General features: G+C 51.0%; 1 protein-coding gene across 1 annotated transcript; it reads right to left on the minus strand.

Moving 5' to 3' along the window:
- Positions 1 to 908: 908 nt before the first annotated feature.
- LOC111141513 (BPI fold containing family B member 1) lies at positions 909 to 20,964 on the minus strand. The gene is made up of 16 exons (XM_022494116.1): positions 20,924 to 20,964; positions 18,452 to 18,608; positions 17,165 to 17,306; positions 16,430 to 16,537; positions 15,585 to 15,734; positions 14,482 to 14,563; positions 10,843 to 10,906; positions 8,997 to 9,082; positions 7,803 to 7,982; positions 6,911 to 6,964; positions 6,273 to 6,431; positions 5,759 to 5,826; positions 5,169 to 5,214; positions 4,248 to 4,311; positions 3,269 to 3,345; positions 909 to 1,084 (listed from the first exon to the last, which is right to left on the minus strand). The coding sequence occupies exons 2-16, from the start codon at positions 18,564 to 18,566 to the stop codon at positions 1,052 to 1,054; spliced, it is 1,428 nt and encodes a 475-aa protein (XP_022349824.1). The 5' UTR covers positions 18,567 to 18,608; positions 20,924 to 20,964; the 3' UTR covers positions 909 to 1,051.
- Between the last annotated feature and the right edge of the window lie 448 nt (positions 20,965 to 21,412).

Genomic DNA, 21,412 nt, shown 5'->3' on the forward strand with positions numbered 1-21,412 from the left:
CCTCTCGGCCTGTCCCTCTTGCAGATAGGAGAAACTCCTTCCTGGCTGCATTCCCAGGCTGTCACCTGTTCTTACACCTGTTTATGCCCTGCAGTGCCTTTTCCTGAAACACCCACCTGTCCCTTCCTGTGGTCCCTTGTGTAACTGAAGGGCTCTGTACACCGGATCAGGCCCAGAGTCTGGAGAACAGGGGCCCTGTTGTTCGTCCTGAACCTGCTGGCATCAGGGAGGCCAGGTGGCAATGGTCATCAAACACTGTCCAAGTGGGAAGGGCCTTTAGTGATAAGGCCCGACACCCTGAAGGCCAGGTCACAACAGGGACAATGACATTACCCAGAGATGACATTGTCCAGGTACCTCCCATGTGCCAGGAACACTGCTCTCTCACTTCATCCTCATCCCCCCCGACCTACTCCAAGATGAAGACTATGACTCTCCCCATTTTATAGAGAAGGAAATGGACACCCACAGAGGGGAAGCCACATCCCAGGGTCAAACTACCCCTGAGGGGTCAAGCCAGAACTCAAAGCCTAGTTCATTTGCCTCCAGAGTCACCCTGTTCTGAGAACCCTCAAGACAGCACACCATCTAGATCAATAAAATGTGTCCCCCACCAAAGAGGTTGTCCCACCCTAGGTGCTGTTGAGGCTGACACAGAAGGTAGGAGGGCACAACTGGCTTTCTTATTCCTGGAGCCCAGGGAGGCAACCGTGACCCTGGACATTATCCATATATAGTCCCTGTATGGCCCAGACATAGCCTGGGCATGGCCCAGACATAGCTTGGTCATGGCCCAGATTGGCTCAGAGTTGCCTAAACATGACCCAGATGTGGCTTGGATGTCTAGTTCCCGAGCCTGCTAGAGGCAAAATGACTCCTGAGGGAGGACAAAGATATACTCCAGACTGTGGGAGTCACAAACAGGCATTTATTTATTGCAGAAGAGAGAGAGAGTCTACAGAGCTGGCTTCCGTACTCCCTCTGGGACCCAGCCTACCCTGGATGGCCATCATCCAAGTCTTCATGGGAGAGAGGAGAGCAGTCCGGGGGTCTAAGAGGAGGCTGGAGTGATCACAAGGGAATCCTGGAGTTGGAGGAAAAAAGTCAATTCAGTGTTTATGCTGGTGGTCCTCCACGGGGTGGCCACTGGCACTGGGGATCATGACCTTGAACGTACACAGAATTCCCTGAAGGGTCAGAGGAGTAATGTGAACAGTAGTGTATATGAACAGTGACACGGTGCAGGGATCTGGGGTACGGACAAAGTATTTGCATGCAGAAGCTGGGACTGTGTAGGACCATTGTCCCCAAGCCCAGGAGATCCCCAAAACTCCCCAAGAAGTCTCATAAAGTGCAGATTTTGATCTGCATTCAGCTGTATTCACTGGGTCCTAGCCAGCTAACTTTTTAATAACAACACTCTGCCTTTTTTTTTCTTTTGAACCTAAGTGTGATGCAAGGAACTTAACCTATTAGATTTCCCCCAATATTTTATTATTATAATTTTTAAACAGAGAGCAGAGTGGAAAGAATTTCCCTGGGACCACTTGTCTACTAAGCACCTAGATTCTACCATTAACTCTTTCTAAACCCTACTTGATTTATCTCATATCTGTCCGTTTATTCTTTCCTTCAGCTAGCTTTTAAAACATATATTACAAAGCTATAAAAAGGAAATCAATGGGCTGCTCATTCAAAATAAATGAATAGAGCAAAACAGGAAACTTGGAAACGGATCCAAAGAATGATATGCTACCTTTCCAACCCAAGGTGCAAATGATGGATTATGCAATTTAAGCTGACTGGAAAAAAAAAAAAAAAAAGGAAAGTAGCCAAATGCCCCTTCATAAGAGATATGTGAACGAAACCAAGCTCTAGCCATCCAGTTGTATGGAAACTTGCTCACCCAACATGAATCAAGTATAATATGTTTTTTAGATAAACTCCTTATATTATAACTGGGTCATTGTAATGTAGTGCATTCAAGTATGACTGATGTATTCGCACATCTGCTGGGTTTTATGGAGGCGGAAGCTGGGCTCAGGACAGAGGACCTGCCCGAGGTCATGGCTAGAGAGAGGCAGAGCTGGGATTGTACTGGTCCTCCAGTTCCTGAGTCTTGACTTCCAGCCCCTCTCTGTGCTGGCCACAGCCCTGTTCTCACTATCCTCCATCACAGCCAGCTGAAGGGTAGACACAGATTTTGAGGGTGGGCCACTGATAATAAGTCATACATCAACTTGCCTTTGAAACTAGTTAACAAAGCCTCCTACCCTTGACCTTGTGGCAGGGGGAGGCATTTTCCAGACTTCCTTTCCTCTCTGAATTTCTCCAGAACAAAAAAGCTCAGGAAGTCAGTGATACCAGTTCACAGCTTTGGGCAAATCAGGACTAAAACGAGTTAAAGTTTTGGCCCAAAGCGCCTTCTAGCCTTGGGTTGGACACCTTGGCCATGGCAGCATAGGTAGGCAATCACTTGTGGGTTTTCTTAATTCTAAATAATTCTGCTTTCAATGCCTCCCCCACCTAGAGTGGACTAGAAACTTCCAGAAGGTAGTGGTTTTGTTCAGTGTTGTGGTCGGTGCCCGGTACACAGTAGCTGCTTAGGAAATGCCTGCTGGCTGGCTGATGGAGAAGGCCCACTTTGCTGTCATGGCTCCTGCAGAAGCTGGGGCCCAAAGCAGGTGTTTTAAGGGCTGTTGCGGAGTGCAAATCCCAACTTTGCCACCTACTGTGTGTGTGTCTTTGGAAATGCATTTGCCATTTTTGAGTCTCAGTTTCCCTATCTGTAAAATGAGGATTACAGCAGGATCCGCCCCATCGATGGGTGTGAAGACTAAACAAGATGCTGTTCAGTGGCATGAAACAATGATGGGCTATTGAATATTATTAATGCTAATTTTGGGGGGCTGGGAGTGATGCTGCTATGGCCCCCCTCCCTAGCAGCTGTCAAGGAGGGTCAATGCTCAGTGAGCCTCTCTTGATCACTTACCATGGGGCAAACCTTACTGCATGAAGGAACCAGTGCATGAATGAGTAACAGGTAGAGTGGAGAGAGGGCTGGAGGGGAATGCTCCCCAGGCTAGGACACTCACACTCTTACGCTTACAGAAAAGGAAGTGAGGCCCGGAGAAAAGAAGGAGCCAGTCCAGGCCCCCCCGATGAGTGACTGGCTGGGTTGGCACTGGAGTGCAGCACCTGCCTCCCAGCCCAGGACTCCCCCAGCAACTGTGCCCTCCCCGGGGGCAGGACATTTAATCCTACTCACCTTGGTAAGAAAGGATGAAGCTTCCTCGAATCCCCAGGCTTTCACTATCGATATCGGGATCCCAGATCTTAATTTGCCTGAAATAATAAATGTGGTCAGAGGCCCTGGGCTTGGGATAGGATTGAGCAGCCACGGGGAGGGGGACTCAGGGTCCAGCATACTGTCCCTCCTGCCTCTGCTCAGCTGCCCTCTGGCCCCAGCACCCAGCCAGCCTCATCTCCCTGCCCTGTGCTTCCAGCACCAGCTGCTGGAGTCTTCCACGGGCTCCTTTCACATGCTTTGTCACACTTCTGTTAAAGAACCATCAGGGGCTCCTGTCATTCAACAGAGGTGTCGATACATTGAGGTTTCCTACTCTAATAAAATAAAGAAGTGAAAAAATGTATTTGGCAGAGGTTAATAATTCTCCCCACCCCCACAACCCGGGGCTTAGTTAGAGGAATTCGACCATTTCTCTCGGCTTCCTCCACCAATAACACAAACAACAATGCAACAACGGTTAAGAGATGTTGAGACCCACTTGGGCCAGGCTCCTCCTTCAGCCCCTTATAAACATCCTCTCCATTATGTGCCGGAGGAAGGTGCTTTTATTTTCCCATTTTACAGGTTGAGAAACTGAGTTAGGACGATAAGGTAACTTATTCAAGGCCAGGTAGCCAGCAAGAAGGGGAATCAGCGCTTGAACCCAGGGCTCCCTGAGGTACCTTGAGTGTGCTCTAGCTGTTTACACCCCTGTCTCTCTCCAGCCATCAGCCCTTTGAGGCAGGGGCATTGCCTCCTGGTACTCATAAAGGAACTGGACTGGAAAGTTGGGGATGGAAGAGGTCATTTTGAGTTGGGCAACCAAGAAGGCTTCCTGGAGGAGGCAGAATTGGAAGCAGGCTCTGAGAATGGATGGAAAGTGAGATGCAGGCAGGAGGAGTGAAGCACCCATCCTCAAAACCCTGAGGGTTGGGGGATGGATAGCAAAGGGACACACCGTTCTCGTTTGGCAGTAGGACAGAGACGAGGATCTCAGTGGTGCTGTTTCTCAGAAGTTCAGGCTGTGAAAGAGAGGGGCATGTTACCCTGGCTGAGGATCCCAAGTCCCCCAAGCCCCGCCCCATGGCCAGGGCAGCCAGGGGAGATGCTGGAATCCCAGGCTCCTGCCAGTCAGAGCTATGAGGGTTCCTGGGACCAGCCAGGCTGGGGGCAGAACCAATCCAGCTGGGCCCTGCGTCCTAGTGTGTAGGTGTGTTGGTGTGGGGTCGGGAGCATGAGAGGGATACACCCCCTACCCTCAGGGGCTCCACTGCTGTGTTCTAGCTGAATTTGCCTTGAGGGAATTTTACCCTGTTTCCTGAGTTTTGACTTCTCCAGTGAAGTCAAAGTTCTGATTTTCATGTGGGAACCTCTCCACTTAACAAGTTAGCCAAAAATAAAATTAAAAACAAACAAACAAACAAACAAACAAAAAACAACATGTGGACCAAAAAACAAAACAAAGACTGAAGACAGGATGCAGCCAGTCTGAGATCTCTGATCTACTCTGAGTCAGCTGGGGCAATGGAGGAGCAGAGGGAAGGGGCTGTCCAGGGTTACTGAGATGAGTCTGTGTGAGCAAAACGAGATCACAAAAAGGCATTTGTTTTCTAATTAGGGATCACAATGTTATAGCAGAAAAGTGAATGTGTATCTGTGTATCTGTGAGTATGCCTGTGTTCTCAGCTGTGTCCGGCATTTAGTAGGTGCTCAGCAAACACCAGAGCAAGGAGGTTGGACTTTGTGGCTGTTAATGTGGAGGCTGGCCAGCCCACCAGGGGTGACCTTGTTCCAAGCAATTCTTGGTCAGTGTCTCTTTTTTTAAATGGACCATCCTGGGTTGTCCCCCATGCCCCAGGGACAATCTATTAATACTCACGTTGAACAGCCCAATGCCTGAGTTCATCAGGTGGATCCGATCAGAGCTGCAACAGAAGATGCCCTTGAGAATGGCCTCTCATTCATTCATTCATTCATTCACTCACTCATTCAACAAATATTTATGGAACACCTACTATGTAGGGTTTGATTTGTGCCAAGGGGGTCCAGTTGGCAACCCCTGAACTCCCTTTTGGGTAGCAGGAGGGCTGTGGGATGTGGGGAGAAGGTGGGCAGAGGAGCAAAAGGCAGCTGGAGCACTGTGCTTCCAGGCTGGGCTCATGGGGTCAGCATCGGGGCTTGACGCTCACTGCCAGCGTCTTGGGGTCATCCAGGATGGGCGGAGGGGATGGTTGTGGGCATGCTGTTCCCATGGCCAGGGTCAGCCTGTCCCATGGCTGCTGCAAAGCCACTCTTCTTTCCTTGCCTGTCTTTGATATTTGGTCCCCAAAACGGGACAGTCCAGGCTAGGCCACCTTTCTGCACATTCCAGAATATCTTTACTCCATGCTCACACCTCAGAGGTTCAAAACACTGCGTGTTTAAAGCAACCCAGTGGTCACAGGCTGGGAGAATGATTTACACATTTACCTGATTTCATTAAAGTTGAGCATAAGTCGGTCCCCTTTGGTGTAAAACTGGGCTTCTGAGCTGGCTTCCTGCAGGGAGAAAAGCCCGTTCCTTTCAGGGGTTGTGTCAAGTGGAAGGGGAGAAAGGCTTTTCCTGCTGATGTTGCCAATCTGATAGGATATTATCAGCATGGGGAGCTTCCACGAGGGGATAATCTCTCTGAGGATGACCACAGTACATAGGAAAACAAAGTTGCCAGATGGGAAGAGGAGAGTAAAGATGAGCGCCTGGATGCAGCTGTTTTTGAAGCCAGACCGTCTGCACTTCTCAGGTATATGAGCTCGTACAATTCCTTCTGCACATGTGAGTTAAGTGACTGCCCAAAGAGCTTAACTAATAAAGTCACAGGACCAGAGCTGGGTGACTAATAAAGTCACAGGACCAGAGCTGGGTAGCAAAGCAAGAGGGGTGAACAGGAACAGCGAACAGGAGGGTCTCCCAGGTTGCTGCTCGTGCCACAGACAGTTGAACTCACAATGCCCAGCGTGAAGAAGGGGCGGTGGGCTTCATTGGTGGCAAAGACTTCCAGCACGATCAGTTGGGCCACCTTGGCACTGCCCTCCTCCAGAAGGAGCTCTGGGGTCTCCTGAGTTAGGATCTTCACCATCTGTGTGGGCCCCAGCTGATTCACAGCCTGGAAGGACATCAGATCCGCATGAGGCCTCCCAAGGGCCTGACCATGGCCCACAGGCCCATGTAGCCCCTGTGGCCTGGCCCTGTCCCCCTTCCTGGCCTCCCTCCTTCCTCTCCTGGTCCAGCCACCGTCCTTCTCCCCGATCCTGGAGTGGATTGTTGCTGGCCCCATCTCATGGCCTTTGGTTTTGTATCTCCCTCCGTCAATACCCTTCTCTTCAGGGAAGCTCTCTCTCATTTCCTGGGTTATATTAGGTGCTCCAGTAATGCCCTCATAACTCCTAGAATCTATCCTTGGTCACCGCACTTGTAACAGAAATATCATCTGTGTACATGATCCAGGTCACACTGCCCTGCTAGACTGAAATCTTGGTGAGGACAGCTGGAAGGATGCGGAGCAGTCCCACATGTACTTTACTCCCCAGAGGTCAGTGGACAGACCACAGCACCCATCAGCCTGCAGATGGCAAGTGGACCAACCTGTTCACTGATCACCTGGATGGTGGACTTCAACCGGCGGGCCAGCTCAGGAAGCTGAGGATGAGGGGAAGGCAGAGCAGGTCAGCTGGAGGGAGAGGGGAGACACACCTCCAGCAGCCTCACTGCCTGGATCCCCAGGACCCAGGGTGGTGACACCATGAATGTCACTGGTGGAAACCAGCCCCTGTGTCAACAGCTGCGGGGTATGGGGTCCTCACTGGCCTGGACTTCTATTGTGGGTTGTTGGTGGTAGTGGGTCTTGGGCAGCTCCCTGCTCCCTAAGGACATGTAGACGTGACCTAATTCTTACCATAGTCATGAATGTGATTGCTGGTGACCATTCCCCTTTTCTCATCATACCAACTTTGGGCCACCCCTTCCCCTCTGGGTCTCAGTTTCCCCATTGGTCACTGTGGAGGAGGTGGCATACTCCAGCTGACTGGTGGTGGTTGTCTGCTGTGCTGGGTTGATAAGGATTCCAAGACCATGTTGTCATCGAGGCTCAATAGTAAGAAGGATCCTGATCGATTAGTGATGTCTGCCATGGGTCCCACAGTGGAGAGTAGGGGCATGACTGCTATCCTTGGACTACTCACTATCTAAGATGCCCTTTGGCTCAATGGGATCATTATTTAGTAAAAGAAGCAGGTGTATCAGGTTCCAGAGAGCAGAACTAGGCCTGGTGCTGGATGTTACAAGGGAATTTGCAGCTTTAGAGCTCTATGTCAGAGGCAGAGTCTGTTAGATGAGGGAGTGAGTTCTCTATTACTGGAGGGATTAAACTGAGCCTGACAGGAGATTACTGCTCAGAGGCTTAGGGCGTCCTTGAGCCCCCTTGATTCAGGACATTCCCATGATGCAGCAGAGGGAGCCCTCTCATGCCAAGACTGACCACATAGTCCAACAGGACTACGAGTTCCTCTGGAGGGAGCAAGGCAGCTACGGCAGCGTTCACCACATCCTGCCTCATGGTGAGGCTGAAGGGGGTGCTGTCCAGGTAGGGCACCATTAGGGAAACTGCAGACTTGTTGAACTGCTTGGTCACGTCTCCATTGGAGTCCAACAACTTGGCCTAAGAAGACACGAAGCAGACAGTTGGCTAGGAACTTGAACTCCAAAAGCTTACCCAGGAACGACCTAGAAGAAAATGATACCATTCAGCCTATTTCCCTTTGTGCCTTTGCTGACAGGAAGCTTAGCTTGGAATTCAGTGCCCTTCCTGAGGTGATAAGTGATCTCACGTGGCCAGCAACATCGACTCCACCAGCACCCCTCAGTTAATCTCTGATTTTTTAAAACCTAGAGGTCTTCTTTGGCACTTAGGTTTTGACTTCTCAGATACCTCATGAACCCTTTGGATGAAGGAAAAATTCAAAACTGCAACAAAATTGGTGAAAATGTTTGATTGCTACGGTTTCCCAAAGGATCTGTGGAAACTGTGCTGGGCCTCCCGCTGTCCAGGTTCGCCTGGTCCCTCAGGGACCCCAGCCCCAGTGTGAGTGTGCAGCCCCACATTTCACAGAGCACTGGCAGTTCCCGGCTTCTCCTGCCTGCCAGGCCCTGTGCAGCCTCACTTCATCTTCCTCTTGGTGACCAGTACTATCTCCATTTTACAGATGAGGAAACTGAGGCTCAGGGAAGTGACAGAACTTGCCCAAAGTCACACAGCCAGGGAGTTGTGAAGCTGGGAGAGACACTCAGGTCTGTGTGATCTCCAGGGCTGCGTCTTGATCCTGGGCTCTTGTTTCAAGGTCATCAGATATTTGGGGTTTGGCAGGGGCTCGCCTGAGAGGAAGGCCAAGAGCCCCCCGTGCATACGCTGGGCTCTGACTGGGGAAACCAGAGGCTGAAGCCAGATCACTGCGGCCGATGCTCTGAGTGTCGCCCTTGGATTCCATCTCCTGGTTTCCTCCATCAGGATGGATTACATGGGACAGGTTTGGCCCCCTGAGTTCTAAATCAGCCTGTGTGTCCTAACTGTGAGTGGTGTTTTCTCCCCTGAAACAGACCCGTGGTATCTGGTCCTTGGCAGTCAGAGAAGGGCAGTGATGTTTCCACTTTACTTTTGAGGACCCGTGACACTCACCCCCAGCTCGAGCTGGATGACATTACCCTTGATGGCAGGAGACAGAAAGTCGAACTGCAGCCGGTTAGAGCCGAGGGAAACAGGCGCTGCTCGGAGACAAGAGGAAAGTTCTATGAGGGAGGAGGGCAGTTTTGGATGGGGCGCTTTGGGGGCTGCTTTTGGCTGGAGCTGCATTATTGCCTAGGGGTTGGTAGGGAGGAGAAGGAATGACGATGTTGACAATGAGAACAATGATGAGAATGACATTTACTGTGCATCCATCAAGTGCCACGTTCTGTGCTAAACCTTTATACTTAAACTTTACACTCAGTCTTCACAATAACTTTAAGAGGTGGGTCCTATTATTACCCCCATTTTACAGATGGGGAACAGGCTCAGAAAAGCAAAATGACTTGCTCAAGGTCATATTGTGAACGGATTTGAACCCAGTCGGTCTGATGCCAAGGTCCTGGTTTGGAACAGGACTGACCTATTGTTTATAACTCTCTACCTCCTCCAGGGGACTGGGATTTGCACACCTCACCAGGACCGAGTCCCTGGTGCACGCCCATCTGTGCACTGGATAGTTTGTGTTCGCCTGAGGAGTCCCTGCCTGGCCGCCAGGTGGCAGTGGTGTCTCACCTACCCCGGCTGGTGGGCGGAGCATGGGGAGGGCTGGGGGGGGGGGTGGGGGGGGGCACGGGGAGAGGATCAGGGACAGTCAGGGAGTGGATCCTTGGGCCACCTGTTCACCTGGGGAGATCTGCCCTGCCTCTGAGGAGCAGAGGAGCCAGATGGATATCTGTTCCATCCCCAGTAGCCTTGGCTACTCAATCCTACCTTTGAACCTCAATTTTCTCATCTTAAAATGGGGGTAGATACAATAGTAATTGCCTCATAGGTTGAACAGGACTGGCTCCTATTTAAGTTGGCTCACATCTAAATTACACCAGACTTGGAACTTGCAGAAGTGGGGTCAAGCCTTCTCCAATCACTAATTTCCTCTGTGAACCTGGACAAATGACTTGATCTCTCTGAGCCTCAGTTTTCTTATCTGTGAAGTGGGGTGATGATGGCTACTTCCTGGAGTTATCTGGAACCCAGCCCAGTAGGAGCTCTTTGGGTGCTCACTGCGTACTGATTCCTTTCTCTTCTTCCCCTCCGCCTGGTCACTCTCTGAGTGAGCTGCTTCAGATCCCGAAACAGTGGATGGTAGCATTTTCTTCTTCCTGCTAATTCCCACTCTGAGACCTCTGAGCACCGTATAATTGTGAAGTCATGCAGAAGCCTGTGTCCTCCCATCCCTGCTACTCTCAGGGAAGGAGAAATGGTCTCCTTCCTGAGCACATGTCTTGCCTCTTCCCTTGTTTTCGCTTCTCTAATAGCCTGAAGTAACTGCTGTCTCATCACACATTCGTTTGTTCATTCATTCAGCTCCCGTTCGCAAGCACTTTTCTGGGTGGGCAGAGCGCCTGGTATGTGCCGGGAGCCTCCCTGTAAACTTTTAATCCTCACTAACAATCTTGTGATGTAGGGATGTAGAAACCCCATTTTACAGAGGAGGAAACTAAGGATAAGGAGGTGGAGTGGCCTTCCCAAAGTGACAGAAAATCAAGGCAGAGCTGGGATTTGAACTGGGAAACCTGACTCACAGAGACACTTGCACATAGTAGGTACTTGTGAAATCACAGCTGTGGTGAATTCCCATCTGCTTATTTTTGGGAGGGATTCACAGATGCTCATTGCACTTGCTGCTGGGCCAAGTTGCTGCTCAGGCTTGACCTTCGAGGCCTCTCCTGGGCAGAGCCAGGGTGTGGAGGCTGGCTCAGCAGTAAAGGAAAGAGGTGGGAGGGAGCAGATCACCTACCCCTCACCAGCTGCAGGAGATCCGCTTGCATGTCCTCAAAGGCTGCCTTGATCACGGGGCACAGCTGCAACAGCACAAATGCAGAGGCTCCATGATCGAGGGGCCAGAACACGGCCCCACAGCGACCCGTGCCTGGCCCACCCAGCCTGAGCCCATATGCCCATGGCCAGCCGGGCTTCTGTCCATGGGATTGAGGACTTGGTGTTGTGTCTCTCCACCAGCCATCCCTGCTGTTGAGAGTCCCCCTGACCCCTGGTGTTGCCTGGGTTCTTTTGCACTGGTTTGTCCCTTACCCTATGCCCAGGGTGCACCCTTCTGGCCAGCTGCCCTCCCCACTGGACTCCTTGTCCTGTTCACGAAAGCCCATGTTTTCCATAAGAGGAAAATGGAGAATGTATTTCTTCATTCACCTACTTGGCCAGCTAGTCATTACTGAGCTCCTTCTGCACGTCAGACTCTAGAATGGGGGGGGGGACTCTAGAACAGACTCTAGACCCAGCCAGACTCCTGAACAACCTCTGTGCCTCTTGTGGGTTTCTAGCTCCAACACCTCCCTTTGTCTACTGAGCTCTTCTTCCACTAAAACTGCTAGCAGTTCTCAGCTGGGGGCTGATTCTTTTGCCTAGGAGATATCTGGAAGTTGCTGGAGTCACAACTGGAGGGGAAGGTGTTATGTATCTGGTGGTTAGAGTCCAGGGATGCCAGTAGACATCCCACAGTGTGCAGGACAGCTCCCACAGCAAGGAATTCTATGACCCGAATGTCGATAATGTGAAAGGTAAGAAACCCTGGCCTCATGGAATCCTGGCCTCACCTGTTTTGCTTAAGGTGGAGGTTAAACCTTTGACTCACTTGCTTGTGGGACTCAAGAGTCTTGTTCTCCGGCTCCTGGGTGGCACAGTCGGTTAAGCATCCAACTCTTGTCATGATCTCAGGGTTGTGAGATCAAGCCCCATGTCGTGCTCAGCACTCAGTGTGGGTTCTGACTGGGATTCTCTCTCCCTCCCCCTAGCGCCCTCCTGCTCATGCTCTCTCTCTCTCTCTCCCTCTCAAATCGATGAACAAATCTTAAAAAACAAACAAACCCAGAGTCTTGTTCTCTGCTCTAGGCAGCCGATTTTCCAGGGCAGTGCACTGTGAGAGTTTTCGATGCACAGTTAACTTTTTCTATGAAAAACCCATTCCCTGCTTCTAGCTGCTTTGCCAATGCAGAACCCAGGGAGGATGGAGGACTTGGGCTTGGAGACCCCCAGCATTCACTGCCAAGGGCCAGCGTGTCCCTCATGGGAATGTGCTGCTGGAAACCTTGACACCATCTCTCACGGTTACCTTTCCTTCACTTCCACCAGGGACTCTCAACTCTGAGTACACATTAGAACCCTCCAGGAAACCAGTTAGAACTCTGTGGGATACTACGGCCCTGCCTAGCCCCATTACATAGGAAATTCCATCAGGATTTTTAAAAGCTTTCCCAGGTGGTTCTGATGTGCAACTAGGGTTGGGACACAGATATTTCCACTGAAAAGGGCTTTGGCATTTTCTAGGTGGGTTCCTGGCAGATTTAAACATGGTGTGCTTTTTCCCTCCATTTCATGTAAAATATTCATGTGACCATTGTGTCAAATCCACTAACTCATGGTGGGAAACCACGGTGATTAATGGAATGCCAGTTTTCTCATATCATTCATTATACTCATATACTTTTATTCTTAAAAACAGATATTATCCAAACAGCATTTTTATGCTCTACTTTCTAGTGGAAAATACATTTTTTAGCTAGTAAAGTATGATGCCAATTAAAATATGATTTTGCTGGAAGCTTGGAAAAAATTTCCAGCTGTGCCTACTTTAAGAAACTCCCACCTTTAGGAGCACCTGGGTGGCGCAGCTTGTTAAGTGATTGGCTCTTGGTTCCGACCCAAGTTGTGATCTCGGGGTTGGGAGATCAAGGCCCACATCGGGCTCTGTGTCCAGTGTGGAATCCGCTTGAGTTTCTCTGTCTCCCTGTCCCTCTGCCTCTCCTGACTGTGCTCTCACTTTCTCCCTGTCTCTCACTAAAATAAATAAAGAGAAAAAAAACCTCCCACCTTTAAATAGAAAAAGATTTCTGAAAAAATATTTCACATCAGAAAAGACAAATCTTACAGAATTCTTCACTTTCAGGTTCCTTTTAGCAGTCTCTCTGGAATGGTTCAGTAAAGTATTAAATATGTTGCAGCTATTACAATAATTATGAATATTATACAGTGGCATAGAACATAGGTATAACTTAAGGAATAAAAATATGAATGCCTGGGGTGCCTGGGTGGCTCAGTGGTTTAGGCTTCTGCGTTCAGCTCAGGTCATGGTCCTGGGGTCCTGGGATCGAGCCCCACATTGGGCTCAGCAGGGAGCCTGCTTCCCCCTCTGCCTGACTCTCTGCCTACTTGTGATCTATCTCTTTCAAATAAATAAATAAATAATTCTTTAAAAAAAAAAAAAAAGAATGCCTGTGTGTCGAGATGGACGGCGTATATCTACAAAGAGAAAATGGCTGCCAAGTTAAGGTGGAAGGGTTATGGGCACTTTCCTCCCAAAGTCATTTGAGTTATTATATCATCTTTTCAATTCAAAAATGTTTTATTATAAAAAAAATTAGTTATCTGACAAGGTGTTTCAAACCCCAGGAGGCCCACTGTGGTGAACCTATCTTGGAATTTACAGTAGAAATCAATGGTCAAAGTTAAAGTTTTAGTTCACCTGTGACATATAAGGGACATAGAAAATGAACTTGCGTTTATTGACTCAGAAAAATAAATCCAACAGGCCTGGGGGTGATAGACACTTGAAGACCACAGGCTGACGAGCCAGCTCGTACCCCTTTGTGAGGGCCAAGTGTTAAATTTTCAGGAATTTCTGAGCTATGGGCTAAACCCAGAGATTATTAAAAATTAAATTATACAGGGCACCTGGGTGGCTCAGTGGGTTAAAGCCTCTGCCTTCAGCTCTGGTCATGATCCCAGGGCCCTGGGATTGAGCCCCGCATCGGGCTCTCTGCTAGCAGGGAGCCTGCTTCCTCCTCTCTCTCTGCCTGCCTCTCTGCCTGCTTGTGATCTCTGTCAAATAAATAAATAAAAAATCTTTAAAAAAATTAAATTATACAAATTTACGACTAAATAAGTTATACTAAATGCAAAGCTAATGAGAACTCAAAACTCATTATTTCCTAATTATTTTGTTGTATTTTACTATTCTCTATTTCTCTTGAGGTTATTTACGTCATTCGCATTTATGTGGTGAAAATACCATACAGTGGTGTGCTGCTGTGTGTTTCTTACCAACTCTGCTCAGTGACATCCCACAGGTAGCTTGAAATTGTCCTTGGAGCACGTGTTTACACCAAAGAAATCAGCAAGTGCTACAAATCACCCTCCCCAGAGTCAGTTGTTAATAATTTATCAGCACATCATTGTTCAAGGTCTCTTGGGTGACTTTTGGCAGTTCTATTACCTTTACCTCAATGATCCACTGAAAGAATGGTCAGACCCACAAGTTTCCCACTCAAGGAGACACAGGTCCCTGAGCACCAGCTTGCAGTTCCACCCCAGCCCCACAGGGGGAGCAATCTTTGTAGGCCAGAGAGGCTCTGAGTCCACTCACCTGAGTTTTTACCAGTTTGGGCAGGGCTGGCATCAGGAGGCCCATGACGGTGTCGGCTAAGGGGTTGACCAGGAAGGAGAGCCTTCCGGAGAGAAGAAGGGGAGAGAGATTAGGACATGTCAGAGAGGATGCTGTTTTGTTTTGTTCTGTTTTTTTTTAATTAACATATAATGTATTATTTGCCCCAGGGGTACAGGTCTGTGAATCATCAGTCTTACACAGTTCACAGCACTCACCATAGCCCATACCCTCCCCAAAGTCCATAACCCAGCCACGCTATCCCTTACCACCCCAGCAACCCTCAGTTTGTTTCCTGGGATTAAGAGTCTCTTATGGTTTGTTTCCCTCCCTGGTCCCATCTTGTTTCATTTTTTCCCTCCCTACCCACCCACAACCCCCACCCTGCCTCTCAAATTCCTCATATCAGAGAGCTTGAGATGATGCTATTTTACAGAAGGGAAGACAGAAAGCCCAGGGGAGGAAGGCACTTGCTCAAGGTCACACAGCCTGTTCCAAACCCCCAGCCAGGTATAGATGGCTGAGATCTCAGCCAGGCTGAGAATTGTCAGGGAGTAGAAGCTGGGGGTTGTCTTTAGAAATGTGTGCTGGAGACTGGGATGATGGCATTGGCATGTCTCTCCATTCTCCTGATAAGGAGAAGTGGAGGGAAGGACCATGTCCAGTGTGCTGAGTGCTTACGGCTGTAGCCTGATCTCATCGTCTCACTGGGGCCTTGAAGCTGAGTCATAGGGATGCACTGGTCAGCAGCACATGGACAGTAAATGAAGGTGATGGGTTTGCTTGACTCCAAAGCATATCTTTACCCATGACTCCACTCAGGCCCGCCCAAGGTGGGTTGAGGGACTCCTTTCCACCTTGAAATGTTTGCCCCACTTCCAGGCAGAATGCCTGAAATCCCACCAACCCTGTTTCTGCACTTGATGTCATGAACTTTCTTTGTCATCAGAGTCCCTGAAAGGAGCCTCAGCTCAGGAGGCAGGAGAGATCAGTCCCTTTCTTTCTCTGGGCCTCAGTGTTCTCCCTCACCCCCTGGCTTCCCTCCCAGGTGTGGTGGGAGCCCAGCAGGAGGCGGCCACACTCACTTCTGCAGCAGGCTGACCCGCAGGCTCCCCTGGCTGTTGGAGCAGTCATCGATGACCAGGTGGGCATCGCCCCTTTCACTGGTGTTCACGTGGATGATGGCTTGTGCCTCCGTTTCCATGTGTATCTCCACGATGGTCTTGACCAGGGGTCTGAGAGTGGAGGTGCCCGCACTGTCTCAGTCCCAGGGTGGAGCAAGCCTGCTGTCTAGCTCAGTCTTCTGGTTCTCTCACCTCCCAGCTCAAGATCCTCTGATGGTTTCTCCTCATCTCCTCTAGGTTTCACCCCACCAGGTTCAGGTTTTGGATTCCTGTCCTGGTTTAAATTCTCTGCCCGTGTCAACAGTTCCCAAACTTACACCCAACTTTTTACCCAGATGTCTTACAGGTGCCTCAAATTTAACATGTACAAAATGGAACTCTGGGAGCATCTGGGGGGGTGCTCCATCAGTTAAGTGTCTGACTCTTGATTTTGGCTCAGGTCATGATCTTAGAATTGGTTTCAAGTTTGGGCATGGAGCTTGCTTAAGATACTCTTTCTCCCTCTGTTCCACCACCCCCCTTTTGCACCAACTACAGACTGGTGCCCTCCAGGGGCCCTCCCTGGATCCTAGAGGACCCTCTCTCTCTCTAACACACACACACGTACACACACACACCCCTCTCTATTCTCTTTGCCATTCTTTGGACAAAGCAAGCATCTCAGGGCAAAGGACTCTTGCCTCAAGACCTTTGCACTTGCTCTTCCCTGTGCCTGGGACTCTTTTCCCAGATACCTGCATGGAGGAAAGGGGCAATGCATGAATTAACCTGTTGGGCCTGCCGTATCTGACTGAGGGGACACTCACGTGTTGAGTCCAGCCACCATGTCCAGGGGGATCTTGACCGTCAGCCCCTGACCCTCATCTGAGGGTTCTACCTGCAGCTGCAGGATGTTGGCTGAGGTGACTTTCAGCCTGGAGGGGACATGGGACAGATGAAATTCATGCCTCATGCTCAACTGAATATCATCTGAAAACTGGCCCCCTAACTCTTTCCTGTCTCCCCTGGTGCCCAGCCAGGGGTGTCCAGCCAGCAGCTGGACCTAAGCCCCATCCACTGACTCTTACCCAGCATGGTCTGGCCCCCAACCCTTCCCTCCACCACTGCTAAAGATGCTTCCATGGATCCCTGCCACTTAAGAGATGAATCCCAGAGCCTTGGGCTTACTCGGAAGACCCTCTGTGACCAGCCCCACTGACCTCTCTGTTCCAGACCGTGGGATGAGAGCGTCAGCCATTCTGAGTGACTGTCACACACCCTGTGCCTTTGCCAGGCTGGTCCCACTCCCTGGAATGCCATTTACTTCTTGTCTCCTGGTGAGCACGGAGTCACTGGCTCACCTGCCACTTCCACCGAGAAGTGTCACTTTTGCCCTTCACTGTCCTACCCCAGGCCACCTTCCTCTGGGGTAATCCCACTAGGGTGCCTGTGTCACTCTCTTATGGTTCTTGTTAACTCGACTGGCCAAGGGATCACGCCAAGTGTGTCCTGGGGGGGGGGCGGGGAGGATCTAGCGCCCAGCGTGGTCCTGTTCCACTTACCAGATGATGTGCTTGAGGATAGAGTTCACCACATTGCCCAGTATAGGGATGCCCCCGGCTGGCTTCTCCCGTATGGCGCTGAGCAGAGGCAGCTGCTGGAGGATGGCGATGGCATCGTGGTCGTTCAGCTCCTGTGTCAGCCCTGGAGGCAGATCCCAGAGGTCAGGGTCCAGCAGGAGGGGCGCGATGGATGGCTTGGCAGTGGCTTTAGGCCGGGAGGGGGCATCACCCAGGGCTGCCTGGACCCGGACATAAGGCCAGGGAATGGATGGCTCCATCCCTACCATCTACTGTGAGATGTGGCTTTGAGGATGATGGTCTAGATAGGTCATTTGCACATAAGGACTAAGGTGGGGTGTAGGTGGGGCCATTCACCCCTCTGAGCATTGCCAGCCTTTGCAGGAGCGTTGGCTGGGATAGGGGCCTAGGGGCCTGCCTGCCTCCCACCAGCCAGCAGCAAACTCTCCGGAGCCAGAAGGCAGGGAACCCCCAAGGCTTGCAAACTCCCTGTTGCCAGAAGGCAGGGAACCCCCAAGGCTTTGTTGGGGGCTATTTGGCTGCCAAAACATACTTGCTAACAACTCTCTGGCACCCCATCCCATGGGCCTGCTGTCCACAGAGCCTCAGGTGCTGAGCTGAGAGAGGAGAGGCTGGGAGTCCCAGGTTCTGGTCCCTGCTGGACTTTTCCCCTGGCAGCCAGAGCCCATTTGGCTTGTGTGAAGAGCAGGTGACTCCGGAAGTGGCTCTGGAAGCAGCCCTCAGCCCACAACGGATGGGAATTGGTGTATAAATACCCCAGCTCCCTCAACCCTCTGGCAGGATGACAGCGGCGGGGGGGGGGGGGGGGGCGGGGTGTGTCTCCTGCTGTGGCCCAGAGTCCCTGTGTGTTGCTCCTTTTGTCTGCTCCGTGATAATGGAGGTGGGACTTGTAAATATTCCTCCTTTGTCAGTGGACAAAATGTTAAGCCCTGTCAGCAGAGGCTCTGGAGGGACACAAAGAAGGATGGAGCCCAATGGAATCATGGAATTGAAGGGAGGATCTTAGAATCATGGACTCTTGAGATCACAGACACTCCCAGCCTTTACAACTCATCCACTTGAGTCTCACCCTAGAGCTGGGATCCCAGTTGTGCCTTGCACACTCCCAATGATGGGGAACTCCCTCCCTCCTTTGGAGGGCTGTTCCACCTGCCCTCTTGCCTTATGGTGGTAAGGCCTGGATGACCAAGACTTGCTTTTTTTGGGGGGGGTTGGGTGAGAGGGAGAGGGAGGCACCCCAAGACTTACTTTCTTTGATGATTTCTCGGCCGAGACTAAGAACTGCAGGGGGGTTGAGGGTGGCCCCAGCCAACATAACTGCCAGTAAACCACAGAGGAGGGTGACAGTGAATGGGCCAGCCATCTTTGTGGGGATCGGTGAGCAGCAAGTGACAGGGGATGGAACCTGGGGTGAGCACAGGTGAAAGAACCTGTTAGCTGGGCAGAGAGGTCAAGGGCAGGCCCACCATACCTGGTGACTTGGGGTACAAAGTCCAGAAGAGGTTGTTTAGTGAAGTGGTTAAGAGTGTCAGCTCTGGAGCCCGACCATTGAGTCTGCTGCTAGGTGCTAGTTGTATGGCTTTGGACCCTCAGCTCAGCCTCTCTAGGCCTCAGTTTTCTCATCTGGCAAATAGACATAATGAAGCAGTGCCCTGCTTCATAGAGTCAGGCACTTAAAACCCTCCATAGTCCAACCTCAGCCAATTTTACTTCCTGCTTATTTCTCTCTTGCTCTATAAAGTTCCGATCATTCCAAACTGCTTGAAGTTCCCAGAACATACCCCGTTCTGTCCTGTTTTCTGCACCTTTGTCCTAACTCTTCCTGCTTCCTGTGGTGCTTTTCCCCTTCCTTATCTGCCTGCTGGACTCTTATTCATCCTTTAGAACTATGCCCACACTTCCCTTCTGCCAAGGTTTCCCTCTCCTGCAACCAGAGACCCCAGACTGCACTTGGAGAAATGTTGCCTTTGGGGTTGCCGTCTGCCCAGGACAGGATGTTTGGAGGCAGGGGGAAATGGGTATTCAGGTAGGATGCCAAAGGACAGGAAAGCTGTTTGCCTGATCCTAAGGGGCCTGAGAAGGGAATAGGTTGCTTCTTGGAGCTCAGGAGAGGAAGCCAGAGGGAGGGAGAGGCCTGCGTGCCTTCCTGGGAGAGGACCTTGGGGGATTCTGGCTCCTTGGCTGTACTCTGTCCCCGCCACAGGGCAGAGCATCAGCTCCTATAAGCGGGTCCCGAGCTCTCCAGCTTACACCCTGGCTCAGCCTCTGAGCTCCAGGGAAAATTCTGCCTCCTACAGACTGTCCTGCTTAGAGGGAGGGAAGATCCTGAGATCTGAGCCCTCGCTTGGCTCACCTTGTGGGTTTCTTGTTGCCAAAGACAAACATGGCATCTGGATGACATGTGTCTCTCAGCAGGAGTGACACGTGCTCTCCGAGACACTTGCTATCATGATTCAACCTTTGTCTTCCTAACTGGGCTGTGAGCTCCAGGGGGGAATGTTGGATCTAGCTGCTCCCCATTGTGTCCCGGACACCTGCCATTGTGCCTGGCATGTGGTGGGTTGTTTAATAAATACATGGTTGCTGAATGAATTGATGGCTTCTGGGAGCCCTGGGAGAATGGGGAATCTGAGCCTACGCTGAGCAGGTCTGGGCCATGAGGGCTGAGGGTGGAAGAGAGGTATCACGGGCCTCAGGGTCAGACAGATCCTAGCTGGAGGCCTACCTCTACCACTTGCTGTGTGATTGGGGCAAATGACTTACCCTCTCTGAGCCTCAGTTTTCTCATCTGTAAAATAAGGGATAATTATAGTACTTAAATCACAGGGCTGTTGGGAGGATTAAATGAGCCAGGAGAGCTCAATGAGTGTTAGCTGTTATTATGATCATGACAGTATCACTAATACTGGGGTCAGAAGGAACCCCCTTGCAGTCAAAGCCAGAAGACAGAGCTAATGCCCTGCACCCTGCTCTTCTGCCCAGGAAGCCCCTCACCCTCACCCCATCATCTTTTTCTTTCAAGCACCTTGACCCTATTTGCCCTTCATTATCTTTTCATACCACTCTGTCCTCTTATCAGAGGTGCTCAGGGAGCCAACACTGTGGTAGCATCCCTCCTGTGGAAGAGTGTCTCCTCCCCAGATCCAAGCACCATACACATAATCACCACATCATATCTAACCTCCTGGCCTTTGCTTATGCTGTCCCCTTTACAAGGGGATGCCTTTCTCTCTTCCTTTGTCCAGCCAGCTTCTGCTTGGCTTCTCAACTGACATGCCACCTCTTCCAGGAAGCCTTCCCTGACTGCACTTTGCCATAGTGTCCCTGGTCTTCCCTTGAGCACAGCATGTACCACACTGGCCCATACTGGGAATAACTTGAGGCCAGGTTAGTCTGATACTCCTCCTTGTTCCTAGCATTACCCTAGCATGGGCTGGGCAAAGAGCAATTGGTTTGTACCCGGTGGGTTTATGTCACTGGGCTCAGGTCAGGGAAAGACTCAGCCAGTCCAATTCCTTCATCGCTATTCTTTCGTCTTCCGGGTGAGGGGGCTGAGTGCCTCTTTCCCTCTAGCCCTGACCTCAGAGGGTCCTAGTGGACTTAGGGACCTTACCTCAGGGCCAAGCCTCAGTCCTGCTCTTGACCTGACTGCAACAGGTGGCTCCAGCTTAGAACCTTCCTGGTGCCCTAGGGTTTCAGGCCGTATCCTACCACTTTTACCTGGACACGCCGGAGTCCTCAGTCTGTTCCTCTCCTCACCTGGACAGTGGGTCTGGATGTCCAGCCTTATATCCTGCGCTCCCCACTCTGGGAAGTTACCCTTTGCCTTTGGGCCGAGACCTTAGCTGGGCTGAGGTCTCCAAGGTAAATATTTGTGGCTTCTGCTGAACCACATCCCTGCCTGGAGGCAGCTTCCTGGGGTTTGGACAAAGGAGGGTCTGGGCTGGCTGGAGGGGTGGGTGGGGCGTGGGGCACGTGGTGGAGGAGCCAGACCAGGCACAGTGTGGCCTGTGGAAGGGGCTCCCTGCCTTCTGGACAGCTGCTCCCAGGGGGGCGCTGATGGGGATGGTAGCGGTGACAATGTATTAAGCACCTACAACGTGGCAGTTGCCACCCCAGGCTTCATGTTGGCCATGTCAGTGGAGCCTCATCCCTGCCAGGGTCAGGATGATTATCCCAACTTTACCATGGAGGAACCCCCCTCGCAGG

The sequence above is a fragment of the Enhydra lutris genome, unplaced genomic scaffold (assembly GCF_002288905.1).
Source record: "Enhydra lutris kenyoni isolate GAN:26980312 unplaced genomic scaffold, ASM228890v2 scaffoldscaffold6, whole genome shotgun sequence".
NCBI lineage: Eukaryota > Metazoa > Chordata > Mammalia > Carnivora > Mustelidae > Enhydra > Enhydra lutris.

Coding starts and splice junctions, on each gene's coding strand:
- LOC111141513 (XM_022494116.1), bottom strand. CDS start 18,566: ATGGCTGGCCCATTCACTGTCACCCTCCTCTGTGGTTTACTGGCAGTT. Junction 16,538..17,164: donor ATCCTCAAGCACATCATCTG/GTAAGTGGAACA, acceptor TGTCCCCTCCAG/GCTGAAAGTCACCTCAGCCA. Junction 6,965..7,802: donor TAGTCCTGTTGGACTATGTG/GTCAGTCTTGGC, acceptor CCTCATCCTCAG/CTTCCTGAGCTGGCCCGCCG.